This window comes from Trachurus trachurus (assembly GCF_905171665.1).
Source record: "Trachurus trachurus genome assembly, chromosome: 1".
NCBI classification, from domain to species: Eukaryota; Metazoa; Chordata; class Actinopteri; order Carangiformes; family Carangidae; genus Trachurus; species Trachurus trachurus.
The window spans coordinates 28337855-28352970 of NC_139891.1; the positions used below are offsets into that span (position 1 = coordinate 28337855).

The following is a 15116-nucleotide window of genomic DNA, read 5'->3' on the forward strand; positions in this document are numbered from 1 at the left end:
TAATAATAATTATTCATTTTGTGGTTTTCTCATGTATGTAGGTTTGCCTCAGCACAGTGTGGGACTGACTAAAGCTTGTGCAGACAAAGTAATTACTCATTATTACAGGCTTTTGCCCTTTTTTTCATAGCAATTTTTTTTTAAAATGTATTTTATATACAAGTTTACTGCAGTGCTGCACTGATGCAATTTTAAACAAACAGTTATGTATTCTTAAATGGTAAAATGTTGCCCCAAGTGGTTGAACCATATTTGGTTTATGTAAACATAAGGAATATCTGCAGGGTAAAGCGTTATCTGACTCTTTTTTTTTACTCTCTAACATCAGGGTTAGGGTTTTGATTGATTGAAACCTTTATTTATCAGCAACAGTTAAAAAAGGAGAGGAAGAAGACATTTATAAAGTCATTTATAGATAATTGGTTAAAGAAAGGTAATTGGCTAATAAGGTTAATAAGTAAGTAAATGAAAGGACAGCATGAGAGATGCATACCCAACTTCTGAAGAAAGTAATAAAATGCCAGGTCATAAGAGAGACATGTCTGTTCAAAAAGTGCCATGTCCGTGTGCAGTGTCCTGAGTTAAAGCTTTTGATTTGGCATCAGCTTAAAAAAACAAAACAAAAAACATATCAGTCGTACCTTACTTTTTATTATTATTAATAATAATAATTTGCTTGAAAATCAGTTGATGGTTGTACTTGGGTTTCAATTACCATGTATCTATGTACAATCTGACTGCATCCTTCAGCGGTGCTGCAAGGGTCCTGGTTGAACATGTACTTCCGTGAATGCAACGCTAGGGGGCGATGTCTCTGCGCATCTGCTCACTCAAACACACACAAATACTCTCTCTCCCTCTCTGTAACACACATACACACACACATACGCGCACAGTGAGAGCAGAGCTGGAGCTGCCGCAAAGCCCCGTCCTCAAGGGCTTTTTAAACACCGTGTTTGCTTCACGCTCCAGCAATATCACCCAATTGAAGAAGCCGCAGCGCTGAACGCACTGAACCGACGACGGACGGTCACCGTGGGAACAGCGCAGACGAGCGCGAGCCGTGATGATGCTTTAACGACTCTTTAAAAAAAAAAAAAAAAAAAAAAACGAAGAGAGAGAGAGACGCTGCTGGGTTGCGGGTCAACGAGTGTAAACGTTAATCTTCCGTAGCGCTGCCGCCGTTGATGGACACGGTGCTCTAAACAAGAAAAAGGCAGCATATCGGTTGAAATGTGAGTGAGTGGGTCCGTGACCGTTATTATTCCGTTACTTTCAATGTGGTTGGGACCGCAGCAGCAGCAGCAGCAGCAGCCGACGACTCGCTCCTCGTTGCAGTTAGCTCGGCACGGCCGCGTTGATGCAGCAGCAGCGCACGGGCTGTGGGGTTCAAATCCACCACCGGATCTGGGAAGACAATAGGTGAAATATATACACGCCGGCCTGGACTCCCCCAAAAGACTACGCTAAAACGAAGAGTCTGCATCCGCCTGGGTAAGTCATATACTCGGTTCCTCTTCCTCAGCAGCACCGCGGGCTTTGATGTCAACGAACGGACATGGAACCTTCAGCTCAGCTCAGCTCAGCTCGTGCCTTTGCCTTTTCTCCTCCTCGTTGCCTTGGCGACTCCGTCCGCGAGACTGCGGTAGTTTTAACGGACAAAAGCGGGATAACCGCTAAATACAGTAACCTAGATAATCCGGGTTTTTGCTAACATTTTTATTGACTCGACGTGGAGGAAAGAATTGAATTGAATCATTGGCTTGGCTTCATGAATATGCGAGGTGAGCCGCGACTGAGTTTGACCTACATGTGTTGGCACAGTAAAAAAAAAAAAATCCAACATAATAGAGCAGCAGAGTCGTGCCTGTGTTTCTGTTTCTGTGTCGGTTTGAGATAACGGCCATTTCACCGTCCACATCACGTTTATCTCACCGAGCCTGTTTTTTTTTTATAGCATGGGCGTAAATTGGGTGATGCGAGGCAGCTGTCAGCCATGCTATTGTCATGTCATAATTCATGTACAGTAGGGATAAAGACAGTATGACCTCATAGGTTTCATGCTCGCTCACAATGGGTTATTTAAATAAATATTTTTTATAGTTAAATAGTCCCTCGGTGTGATATTAAATTGCACATACGCGTGCTATTGACAAGTGAGATGTGTTATATCATTAATATAGCCTACTGCTGGCCATAATTATCATTATACAGACTCATTACACGCCATGTTAGTTACAAAGCAGTAAACCACAATACACCAGGGACTGTAAAAAGGGAATACAACCCCTCAAGTGGTAAAAAATCACATTTATTCAATTCATTTTGGGGGCACTGTCGGTTTAACAGAGACAACAGAAATGAAGTAATGTGTCATATTGCAGTGTTTTGCCCCGTTGTGTGAAACCACACTCTCTCTCACACAGCAACATGTTCAGGAATGTCATTGGTAGGTAAGGGGCATGCACACGGCGGAGGAGGAATACCCTGTTTTTTTCCACAGCTGATATCTGCATCAGCAAATGGACACTTGAAAAAAAAAAAAAAATCAAAATTGTCATGTGAAATTCAACGGCGTGACATTTAGAAACCAGCAAAGTGTTTTCCCAACTAATGGCCAGGTGTTGTGTATGCAATGTTTTGGCATTTTAATGATGACTGACGTGTTTGTTCCACCAGTGCTGGTGACTAATCACTTGATAACTCATCACACAGACCTTATGATAATGTTAGTCATGAGTAATTGTTGTAATTGATTGAAGCAGATTTTGAGTTTTAGTGGTAACTGTATAAAGGACTGTGCATGCCTCATATGTTCTAGTCTCTAGCAGCTTTGCCACAGCCATGTTAGGATGTGTTACATGTTCTTCAAGTCATTGCTTTGCCCTGTTAACTAACAATGGTTGCTGATTTCTTTACAGTGTCTGTGTGAGGAATCGGCTTATTGAGTGAAGCGGGCAGGTAGCTTCGTCGGGATGGCGGCTGTAGTGAACTACTCCCCACCTTGGTGGGTGAATCTACTTCACCGGTTGCCTCATTTCAACATCGAATTCCAGATGGTGAGCAGTGACTTCAGACCTGAGGACTCTGAGTACCAGAAGGTAAGAAGACAAGTGCGGGGGGGAATAATTACGTCCCACTCAGAATTCATCATCATCGTCATCATCATCATCATCCCCTTCATCATGCAGCATCACCTTATCATCCTACCTCCTGCCACCTACCCACATTGTAATTTCACAGCAGAGTGGCCGAGTAGTGACTGAGGCTGTCCTGCAGCCACAGAGCGCAGAGTTGTGGCTTCCCTCTCTGCATCGATCAATGCTGCGTGTGTGAGAGAGACAGTGGATGTCCTTGGTTCAAGGCACTGACCCCACTACCCACTCCATCATGGCTTGTTTATTAATGGTCGATTAGTTTGGTGATCCCCGGTCTGCGGATCAGGGCTCCTAATGGGTGCAATATAAATCTCAGGGGTTGCGAGATTAATAGCAGGACGTGTAGGAAAAAAGGAGAAACATTTTGTTAACACCGAATTATCTTATTACTCTGCAGGAGTTGTGTTCGAAGGCAAATGCAGAGACTGCTTGCCGAAAAACTGCCCCTGACAGAAACGCACATCAGTGGTTTTGCATGAATTTACCTCGAAAACAACTCTGTCTCTTAATGTTCCCTTATTATCCCATAGCGTGGTGAATGTGCAGGTCACAGCTTGTCCACCAGAGTTGTTGGATTGTGTATTTGATGAGTTTGATGAGGGAAACCAAGAAATCCCATTAGCCTCCGTAGCGTAGCTCTGAGCAGCTCGCGGCTCTGCTCCGCCGTTCTAAAAATAGCTTGCACTGACAATTGAAGGTAACGAACCTACTGCTAAAACTATAGGGAATATGGCAATGGGCCAATTTGCCAAAATGTTGAACTATCCCTTTAAAATGACATGGTATCCAAGGGAACATCAAGCTTTGGATGAAGTACTTGCAGCTCACAGTTGAGACATGCAAGCTATAAATTTGGTTTATTGACAAGCTAACGCACTGCTTGCTTGGCTGTCCAAGGGGCACAGGACAAAAAGTGTGGGAACCAGTGGATTAGTGAACAGAGACAAATGATTACTAACAATACTGATGATTGATTAACAGTTTAGATGATTTATGAAGCAGAAAAGCCAGTTCCACTATCTTGATTCTGACGTTTGCATCTATCTGCAGCAGTATAGTATAGATAGATTGATAGACAGATAGATAGACTCTATTGGTCCAAAACTGTATTATTATGTCGTTTCACTGGATTGTGTTAATGTTAATTGAATATGTATGGGCTGTGGGCTTTTAGTTGGATAAAACAAGAATTTTTAGGATGTCTGTTTGGGCTCCGGGAACTTGCGATGGGAATTTGCAAACCATTGTCTGACATTTTATTGGATAAACTATCAATTAATTAGTCGCAAAAATAATCTGGGAGGAAAAACAATCATTAGCATAAGTTAAAAGCATAAAATTAATTGCTTTCTTTCTTTTGATAAAACACTCGGCAGCGCTGCCTTAGAGAGCGGCTCCGTCGAAAGAGGGGCTTTGGCCCAGTTTTCCTACAATTCATTAGAATCTGCAAACAAGGTGACTTCCCTGTCTCCGCGGCAGCAGCGTCTTCTCCTGGAGCCCCGCATTAAACCAAAGACGCATCGTTTAGAGTCGTGTGTTTATATATTTTTTTCATGCGCCGCAGTCATCCCTCAACATAGTTTAGCCGACATGTATTGGGGAGGAGTGGAGGGGGAGGGCGTGCAAGTTCAAGAGCCGGGCGTGGGAAGGCACCCACGGCCATGTACAAGGGACGGAGATGAGAACTGGAGAGAGAAGCATGAGAGGAGGAGGAGGAGGAGGAGTGAGAAAGATAAAAAGAGACTGATTGGAGGCGAGAGGAGAGAGAGAAGGCTGGATGAGCCATGGGAGGTGCTTCTAAATTGCCAAATAGCCACTTCCTGCGAGCTATTCAATGTTTAACTAAGGGCCTTTTGTGTGTGTGTGTGTGTCAATGTGTGTGACCACTGGAATTTTAAGGACCCCCGTTTTTTTAGTTTTTTTTTAGACTAATTACATCCTGACATGTTTGAGCAGACGCTGCTGTTTCTATGTCACTGACCATCATCATCCTGCAACGACGTGATCGTGTGTGTGTTTGTTTGTTTGTTTGCAGGTGATTCGTTAACGTACAGTTGTGCATAATATCATCATATGCGCTTTACGCCACACACTCTGTACGTTCAGTTTCTGTGTCAGTGAGTATTTAGCGCTTAGTGTTGTTTGTTGAGGTGAGGTCACAGATCTCCCTCAGGGGTTGTGTGTGTGTGTGTGTGTGCGTATATACGTATGTGTGTGTGAATATAGGGGTTCTATTCAGGGTGAAATCATTAATTCTGGCTAGACGGGGGGAGGGAGAGGGGGGGAGATAGAGGGTGAGAAGAACAAGAAGGAGGAGGTTGAATTGGGTAGGGGGAGGGAGGGAAGAGAGGGTAGAAAGAGGGGAGAAAGAGGGGAGGGGAGGGCTGTAGTCTGTTGTGAAAGAATGCTCTCTTTCTTTCTTTCACTCTTTCACTGAAGCCCGTCTTTAGATTGGCTCAGTGTATCTGTCTCAAAGGCTTTCATGCATCCACTCATCCAGCTGAGAAACACACACACACACACTCACACATATATACAAACAACAAGGTCCTACACAGTGTCCTTCAGAGAGAGAGAGAGTGAGAGAGAATCTTCTGTGTAGTGTTTTGGCTCAGGTTCATTTGCATTCAGCTCTGAAACTTTATTCTCACACCGTCCCTCTCTCTCTTTCTCTCTCTTTCTCTTTCATTTTCTCACTTTCTCTCTTAAACAAACAAACTCTTTCGTATTCATTCACCAGAGCAGTTGGTCTCTGATGACTATGACTTTATTTGGGATGCGGCTGCTGCTGCTGCTGCTGCTGACTCTTCTGACGCTTTTATTGTTGCAAGAACACTGTTTTATTATTATTTTATTTTTTTCCTGAAGAGTTGAAATCGGAGCTCTCATCCTGAGGTTCTGCAACTCATTGCAATAGCATGTGTGCCTGTGTGTGTGTGTGTTCATCTGTTTGTATTACTGTAGATTTGCAGAGTCAGCTACCAGCCACAGTTTAACAGCTGCAGAACATTACAGAGGAATCATGTGACCTGTAATAACACACACACACATATTCCCAGCTGTGGAAAGTAAGTCAGTAATTGGTATTTTGCGAGTGGTGTGTTGAGGAGGTTTGTACAGTGGAAGACATTATCTCAGTATTTTGAAAAAGGGTCAGTGGACAAAAGGTGCTGCTCTTGAATCTTTTAGAGATTAAGGGGATAGTTCAACATTTTGGCAAGTTGGCCCATTGCCATAATCCCCATAGTTTTAGGAGTAGGTTTGTTACCTTTAATTGTCGGTGCAAGCTATTTTTAGAATGGCGGAGCAGAGCCGCGAGCTGCTCAGAGCTACGCTACAGAGGCTAATGGGATTTCTTGGTTTCCCTCATCAAACTCATCAAATACACAATCCAACAACTCCAAAACGCTCTGGTGGACAAGTTGTGACCTGCACATTCACCACGCTATGAGATAATAACAGAACGTTACGAGACGGAGTTGTTTTAGAGTTAAATTCACGCAAAACTGCTGATGTGCGTTCCCGTCCTCTGCAGTTACCTCGAAAACAACTCAGTCTCGTAACATTCTGTTATTATCTCATAGCGTGGTGAATGTGCAGGTCACAACTTGTCCACCAGAGCGTTTTGGAGTTGTTGGATTGTGTATTTGATGAGTTTGATGAGGGAAACCAAGAAATCTCATTAGCCTCTGTAGCGTAGCTCTGAGCAGCTCGCGGCTCTGCTCCGCCGTTCTAAAAATAGCTTGCACTGACAATTAAAGGTAATGAACCCACTGCTAAGACTGTAGGGATTATGGCAATGGGCTAATTTGCCAAAATGTTGAACTGTCCCTTTAAGACTAGACTATCTGGGTCTACGTCTGGGCACGTTTCTTGGTCGTCTGTGTTGTGGTTGACCTTTGACCCAGTGGTACAGGTGACTATAAGCAGGATGAACCCGAGGTCAGACAGCACCTCTGAAGGGAAGTTGAGAGGATCGTAGGCCAGGCAACAGAGTAACACACAGGCAGGGAGAGTGCAAGGACAAACCGCTGTAGTGGAAGTGATTGATCCTGTCAGCTAAATCACACACACACATTCGCAGCTGAGCACGCACGTCGCACGTACACACACACACACACAGTTTTTAACGGACAGATTGAAAGTAGATCACTGTGCCTGGGCGTTTAACATTTAGCCCCTCCTCCAGCCCACAAGCTGATCTCCAGGAGCAGAGATGCACACACTCACATGTAAGCGCGCACACACATGCACAGCCAAGCTCACCATGCTTATTAGTAGCTAATTGATCCACACTTAATCTGCTCTGATGGTTTGTCAGCCCGACAGTTAATCTAGCAGCCAGGAGGGGAGGAGAGTGAGGTGGCTGCACAGACCTGGTCCTCAGTCAGATTACAAGTTTAACACCAAGAGTCCCGGCTCTGTTGTTATTACTCCATATGCACACTAGTTCTTAGATGATTAGTTGAGTAACTTAGTTAATTGACTTCTTTTTTTTTTTACTTGACAGTATACTGTAAAAGCGACATTCAGTGGCTTTAAAGGTTTGGGAATTGGACTTTCAAGTCATTTGAAGATATCGCTTTTGTTTGTTTGAAATTGTGTTCAACATTATTCTATGTCTAGACATTTTTGAAGGAAACATTTTCCCAAAAACGTTTTGTGATGGACTACAGTAGTGTTAAAATTGCTGCAGCCAAAGGTTATTTTCATTATTGGATAACCTACCAATTGTTTTCTTGATAATCCTTTTTTAAAATGTGGGAAAAGAGTAGGAAAAATTGTAGATAAAAATCTTTCAGAGCCCACGGTTACTTCTTGTAATTGCATGTTTTGTCAGTTGAATATGACCCAAAGAAAGCAGCAAATCCTCACATTGGAGAAACTGAATCGTTTATGAAATTGTAACCCATAAATGTCTCTTTGATTAACCACATCTCCAGCTCGGACAAATAATGATTGGTAATAATTCATGAAACAAAATCTACTTTTTTCCCTTACCCTCTTTCCTATCATATCTGTCTCATCCCTTTGTCATCCTTGGACCATGATTTGTTCGAGATGTCATGACAATATCCATGATTACATATGGCAGCATGAGATTCATCCTCATTATGCAAAGCTTAATGCATGTTAATGTATATGTCATTAAGTCCTGATGTTGATTTTAAAGTCACAATGGATCAAACAATGCATTAGAGGAGCACACAGCACGCCTTCACCTCAGCACAACGTCTCTATCGCTGGCTAAGCTTATAGATAATAACAGAGGATAATACCAGAGACTAGGAATCTGCAGAGCTTATCTCCCCCTTCTCTCCCATCAGGAACCCCCCCACCCCCCCCTTCCTCCACTCATCTTCTTTAACCTGTTGAAGAAAAAACAATCAACTGATTTCCTGTGGCTCAGCCTTAGCTTACCAACTGCTCTCCTACCAGAGTAGGAATGTGGGTATGACAGAAAAAACTGTATCAATGACACATAAATGTGTAAAAGTTGAAACTTGAAAGTTGATTCCTAGTTGTTGTTGTTTTAAAAAAAACACACATACTGTTTCTCTATTGACTTTTGAACTTGGTAAATTATTCATCCAAAAGAATTTGTTACATCTTTCAAGTCTCTAAACAACTTCCCTCCATCTACCCAACCCTGAGCTCATAGCCACCAGTCTAAGAAAACAGTGATACTTGGTAACTGAAAATAAAGAAAATAACGTATATAGACATACTATATCCCTATGACTACAATATATACAGCACACGTGCATGTCATCTGGTAAAAGTCGATATTTAATAATCAACTGAAATAAATAGGAGAGAAAAAAGCACACGTTTATAAAATAAGAAAAAGAGAATATTTATGTATGAAAAATTAAAAAGATATATATATAAATAATAATAATACCTAAATAAAACATAAATCAAATTAAAAGGGTATAGTCTTGGTAGATGTTTGATTTAAGGAGTTAGAAGGATATCAGGTCTTGATTTCAAAAATAAGTTGTTTGTTAGTTTGTCATAGTCAAAATGACTTCATCGCCCAGTTTTTATAGACATTTATAATCAACAAGGTATCTTGTACCTGTTGGCTTCTAGGCAGACAATATTGATGCTTTTAATATCGACTGAGACTTTCAAAGTAAATGCTCCTCTCTCTCTCTTCCAGTGTCACATGACACCAATGCAGGTCACATCCTGTCATATATCGTATTGTGTCCTACAGCGGTCTGGCTTAGTGACCTACAAGCCTGGTAGTAGGATTGACTGAAGCCCTCCAGCTCTGATACATTAACCTTTGCTGGCCTGGTTATACATCTGCTGCAGTTCAGGATTAATGCTGACCTTATTAGGCTCAGGCTGCATTGTTTTTCACGGACAATAAAGGTTTGTGTTTGCAGTGACAGCCAGAATATATCAGCTGCTGGCTCCACATGGACAGCTACTTCTCTGATGCTTCTCAAGTTTAGGAGTTTCCTAGGAAAAGACAGCATGGAAAACACAAGACTACAGGGATTAGAAGGTTTTTCAGATAAGAATAAATCACATTTTGCATACAATCTACATTTGCATGCACAGTGTCTTTTTTTTTTTTTTTTAGCAGTTTCTACTTTGGTGTTCCACCTCCCACCCTCCTGAACAAATTGTTTTCCACAACACAAGACCTACACCAGATGACTCATTCTCAACATTTCTCAGTTGGAACCCACATGATAATATGGTAACATTTTACACTGATCGAGGCTGGTTTTAAGTAAAAGTTGTCACATTTTGGACAAATGAAAATGGCAACAGGTATTTTTTATAAAATGCCTGAACAGAACACAGTCACTGACATTTAAATTCTGAAGGTCACTGCTGCTTCAGAAACACAAACTGTTTAAAAGCTCACAGTCCAAACACAGGGTTTTATTCCTGCCAGGAAATTGAAGCTTAAACATGTTCACATTTTAGAGAACGTCATTAATATTTTCCTCATACATCATAAATTATTTCACTCGCCCAGAAAACCATCCGCTCTTAATCAGAATGTTAATTTTCATGGATACGACTCAGCTCGGAGCATCACCAGTACAGACATCCATGTCCACCGCAGGATGAATTCAAATAACTATGTATTAGGCACACATTTTACAGTCAATTTAGCATACTAACATGCTAAATGAAGATGATGAATATGGTAAACGTTATACATCAGCATGTTTGCATTGTCAGAGTGTGAAGATGCTCGCATGCTGATGACTGATCTCAAAGAATTTCATCAAATATAGATAATAGATCATAAAAATGAAACAATGCCTATAACACCAGCACTAGTTCAGTTTTTTTTTATTCAAGTTAATTTGAACACATTTTTCAGCGATTCATTCATAGATAAGAGGAAAATCAGAAGACTGTCCTTGAAAACCTTGAGAACCAACTTCTGATACATTTTTAAGACACAAAATAACATCATATATAAAATTTTTTTGATTATAATGTCAATTTTGGCAAAGATTCACTCATGCAAGATAACGTCCATATTTACAGTAGAGGTGCATAAATCGCTGCAGGGTGAGAAAACGGCTGGCTGGCTGGCTGGCTGGCAGAGAGGGAAAGAAATGAGGTCAGTAGAAAAATGGTCTGTTTAGTCGGTCTTGGAAGCCAGGAAGTCTGTTGAGTGAGTATCTTGGAGGTGGAGTCAGTCTGTGTTATCATCCACAGAGGAGTCCCCCTGAATTACAATGTTGCTGTTTCTGAACAAGCAGAGCGGTGGGAGGAGGAGGAGGAATCCTTTGTCTAAAATCTAAAGTGATCCTGCAGGTGGAGGAGAGGAGAGGAGGGATTTTGGTTCACCAGAAACGTGCCGTGCCTTCCTTTGGTCCTGTGGCAGCCGAATGACTTTCTCAGACTGATGATCCAGAGGGGAAAAGAAAAACTAACATTGTGTAGCAGCAGTGTGTGTGTGTGTGTTAAAAAAAGATTTCGTCAGTTCCAGGCAAATTGCTTTAACAGGCCTCATCTCTGTCTTCATCCTTTCCTCCCCCCTTTTTTTTTAGTGTTGAGCTCAGTCGTCTTCTTTCACATCTTCTTTCTGTTCTGTCTTTCCAGGCTGTCTATTTTTTTTTTTTGTTCCAAATTTACACCCCCCACCCCCCTCCCCCTCCGCCTCTCTCTCTCCTTCAGTTCTCCGTCTGTCTACCACCACCACCCCTTCTTCCTTCTTTTACACTTCAAAGCTTTTAGACGGTATGTGATCTGTGTGGTGGGTCTCTAGCGCACGCAGCGCCCCAACAGCATCGCTTCCTCTCACACTGTGGAGGTGTGTGTGTGTGTGTCTGTGTGTGTGTGTTTGATGGTGTGCAAATGTGTTTTTCACGGTATCCATCAACCGAACGTCGAACAGACACTATCTCCTTAGTCTCAAATAGCTGAAGAGAAGCACAAAGTGTATCTGTATCTTCTGTCTGCCTGCACAGGAAAGAAAAAACTAAATCATGTGGTCTCTTTCTGTGTCTCTCTCTCTTTCTGTCTCTCTCTCTGTGTATCTGGTTTCTGCTCATATCAGCTAATTTCCTTCCTGTATCCTTAACCCACTTCCTAAATCTCCTCTCTCCCTGAGATAAGGACGACTCTCAAACATGATACGTTTGCGTCCTGAACAACCCAAAAGTTTGACAGAAAATGTGTCACATAAACTGTGTCATGAAATCATACAGGCCACTCATTTTAGATGGTTTGCTTGATAATCCTTTTTTCCAAATGATGGAAAAGAGAAGGGTAGATAAATATCTTTTGGAGCCCAAGGTTACCGCTTGAAATAACATAACAATTTTGTGAATATAGTAGTTAGTTAGTAGTGTTAAAATTGCTGCAGCCAATGGATATTTTCATTATTGGATAACCTACCAATTGTTCTCTAAAATGTGGGAAAAAAGAAGGAAAAATTGTAGATGAAAATCTCTCGTTGCCCAAGGTTACCTCTTGAAATTGCATGTTTTGTCAGTTGAATATGACCCAAAGAAAGCAGCAAATCCTCACATTGGAGAAACTGAATCATTTATGAAATGGTAACCAATAAATGTTTCTTTGATTAACCGTATTTCCAGCTCTGACAATATAATGATTGGTATTAATTCATAAAACAAAATTTTCTCCCTTCCTCTCTTTCCTATCATATCTGTAGCTGCGTTTTCATTACAGGTTTTCTCAAAATAAAAGCGATATTTCTGAAATTTCGAAAAAGTACAATTGCTATTTGCAGGTGTTTCCTTTGAAATGTGTTTTGCGAATGAGCCGTAACTCTCATAAAGTCTAGTCTTGCGATAACCCATAATTCTCGTCACGCGAGACCTCACTTTAAAGCAGAAGTAAGCGGAATGTTTGTGTTAATATAAGTCTTAAATAGTTATATCTTTTGGTCTGAAACACGGGTCTGTCAGTCACTCTGCTCTGCTGTAAGCCGAGGAGAAAACTTTCCTTGTATCCTACAACCTTTATCCAATGAGGAGAGAGAACAGCATAAAGGGGCGGTCCTCTCTGTGTGTGCAGCCAAGGGATGCGCGTGAATGTGGTGACGTAGGGACGAGGGCGGGGACTGCTAACTCCATCGGCTGACAAGAAGTTATCCAAAACGACCGGATCGCTTACTTCTGCTTTAAGAAAGATGGACGTAAGCGTGTTGCTGCTGCTACAGCCATCTTGCTTTAAATGAACTGGTCACATGACCCCCTGCATCATCTCTGGTGAAGCCGGTGATGTGTAAATGCGAAATAAGTGTTTCCACAGCACTTTTGCGATACATTTTTATATCGATACGTCTGAAAAACCACCATATGAGAGTGTTAAAATGTTTTTGCGATATATGAGAGGTTTTTCGGAATGTAGGCGTTTCCATTACCATTTTTTTATTGCAATATGTAGGTTTTGTGCATTTCTAGGGGTAATGGAAATGCACCTTGTGTCATCCCATTGTCATCCTTCGACCATGATTTGCAAGAGATGTCATGACAATATCCATGATTACATACAATGCATGTTACTGAATATGTCATACATGGTATTAAGTCCTAAAGTTGACATGCCACTAATTGTTTCTCTCTCTCCTCTTCAGTCCATCCTGCTGCTCGGTGCTATTGCGCTGCTCTGCTTGGGCCTGGACCTCCTCTTCCTCCTCTTCTACTCCTTCTGGCTTTGCTGCCGGAGACGCAAGAGCGACGACTCCTCGCACTCCCATACGCACTCCCAGCAGCCCAGCGCCGACTGCTGCTGCACGGCCTGGTGCGTCATCATCGCCACACTCGTCTGCAGGTGAGAGGTTATTCCCATAACATAACACACTTACACAGCGTGTGTTTGAAGGTGTTTATTATTTATAAGCTCCTCTAACTCTTTCCACTGCTTCCTCAAGTCAATAAGATTTGTTTTATTAAAGGGCTTATTTCAAAGTTTTCTCTGACGCATAGCCTGGTTCCTTGTAGGGAGCGAGTGGTGGTGGGGAGTGGGGGTGATGGTCTCTTGCCAGCAACAGCTTCAGCTATTGTTGCATTTAACAATACAGGAGGTTGTAATACTCCCTCAGAGCAGCGCCACTTCTTCAGGGCGGCCCGGACGCCACAGTGAGTCACTATCAGAGAGAGGGGGTTAGGTCCTCAGCATGCTCACTTCATCAGAAGAAAAGAAGTCATAGAAGCAGCAGCAAAGCCAGAGTCGACGCTGGAGTCAGCTCCTGGTGGAGGAGCAAGAAGAAAAACTAACAAATAGCTCCTTAAAGTTGATATAGTTCATCTTTCTACATGTGTAAATGAATTGAACTGTAGAGTTAAAGGGATAGTTCAACATTTTGGCAACTTCGCCTATTGCCATAACCCCTATAGTCATAGCAGTAGGTTCATTACCTTTAATTATCGGTGCATGTTGTTTTGAGATCAGTGGGCAGAGACGTGAGCTGCTCAGTGAACACAATGGAGGTGAACGGTACAGGTCGTCCCCTGTCCCTCATCAAACTCATCAAATACACAATCCAACAACTCCAAAACGCTCTGGTGGACAAGTTGTGACCTGCACATTCACCACGCTATAAAATAATAATGTAACATTACGAGACAGAGTTGTTTTCAAGTCAAATGCAGCCGGAACTACATTCCAGACACGGCTGCTGGGCGGAGTGATTTCAAAGTGATTTCAAAAGCACAAGTAGTTCTGAGTGTTCGCTTCATGTGTCGTAATGTTACATAATTATACATGATTATTTCATAGCGTGGTGAATGTGCAGGTACAACTTCTCAACGAGAGCGTTTTGGAGTTGTTGGATTGTGTATTTATTAGATGAGTTTTGAGGGACAGGGGACCTGTACCGTTCACCTCCATTGTGTTCACTGAGCAGCTCACGTCTCTGCCCCGATGATCTAAAAACAATTTGCCAATTTGCCCAAATGTTGAACTATTCTGTTAAAGTTGATACAGTTAATCTTTCTACATGTGTAAAGGAATTGCCCTGTAGACTCAAGTGGAGACTCTGTTTCTCTGGGGATTTGTAGGGGAGGGAGAGGGAGAGGGGGAGGGGTGAGGGGCCGGTGGGGGGGGAGGGGGGGGGGGGGGGTCCACTCATTTGCTGCTTCTGCATACCACAGCACAGCAGCCTGTTGATGTACAGCTGCACAGGACAGTCAGACAACGTGTCTGAGCCACATGGTCGCCCATACCAAGTGGTAGGCTACTACTGTAAATATCCTTGAATTAATAATCATATTTCCTGCCACCAGTTTGTGCATAGTTTCTATTTTGCACGATAAAAACATGTGAGGAAAAAGTGTCAGTATCAGAGAAATGATACTGTAGCAGCTCCTGTTAAGGCTGCTTGTACCTCATAAAGCATTCATGTGACCGGTTCTTGCTAACACTCCACCAGCACGCACAAAAAAAAGACAAAATGCAGCAGCAAAGGACTGGTTAGTGAAGGTGGAGTACAATAGATGAATT

The 15116-nt window shown here is 42.3% G+C and overlaps 1 protein-coding gene across 1 annotated transcript in view; it reads left to right on the forward strand.

The window, feature by feature from the left end:
* Positions 1-908: 908 nt before the first annotated feature.
* ttyh3b (tweety family member 3b) overlaps positions 909-15116 on the forward strand; it is a 34385-nt gene continuing 20177 nt past the window's right edge. Inside the window, exons 1-3 of the mRNA XM_083973573.1 lie at positions 909-1494; positions 2922-3101; positions 13249-13445. Coding sequence (XP_083829699.1) covers positions 2976-3101; positions 13249-13445 — 323 coding nt within the window. The 5' untranslated portion in view covers positions 909-1494; positions 2922-2975. The remainder of the gene's footprint in view (positions 1495-2921; positions 3102-13248; positions 13446-15116) is intronic.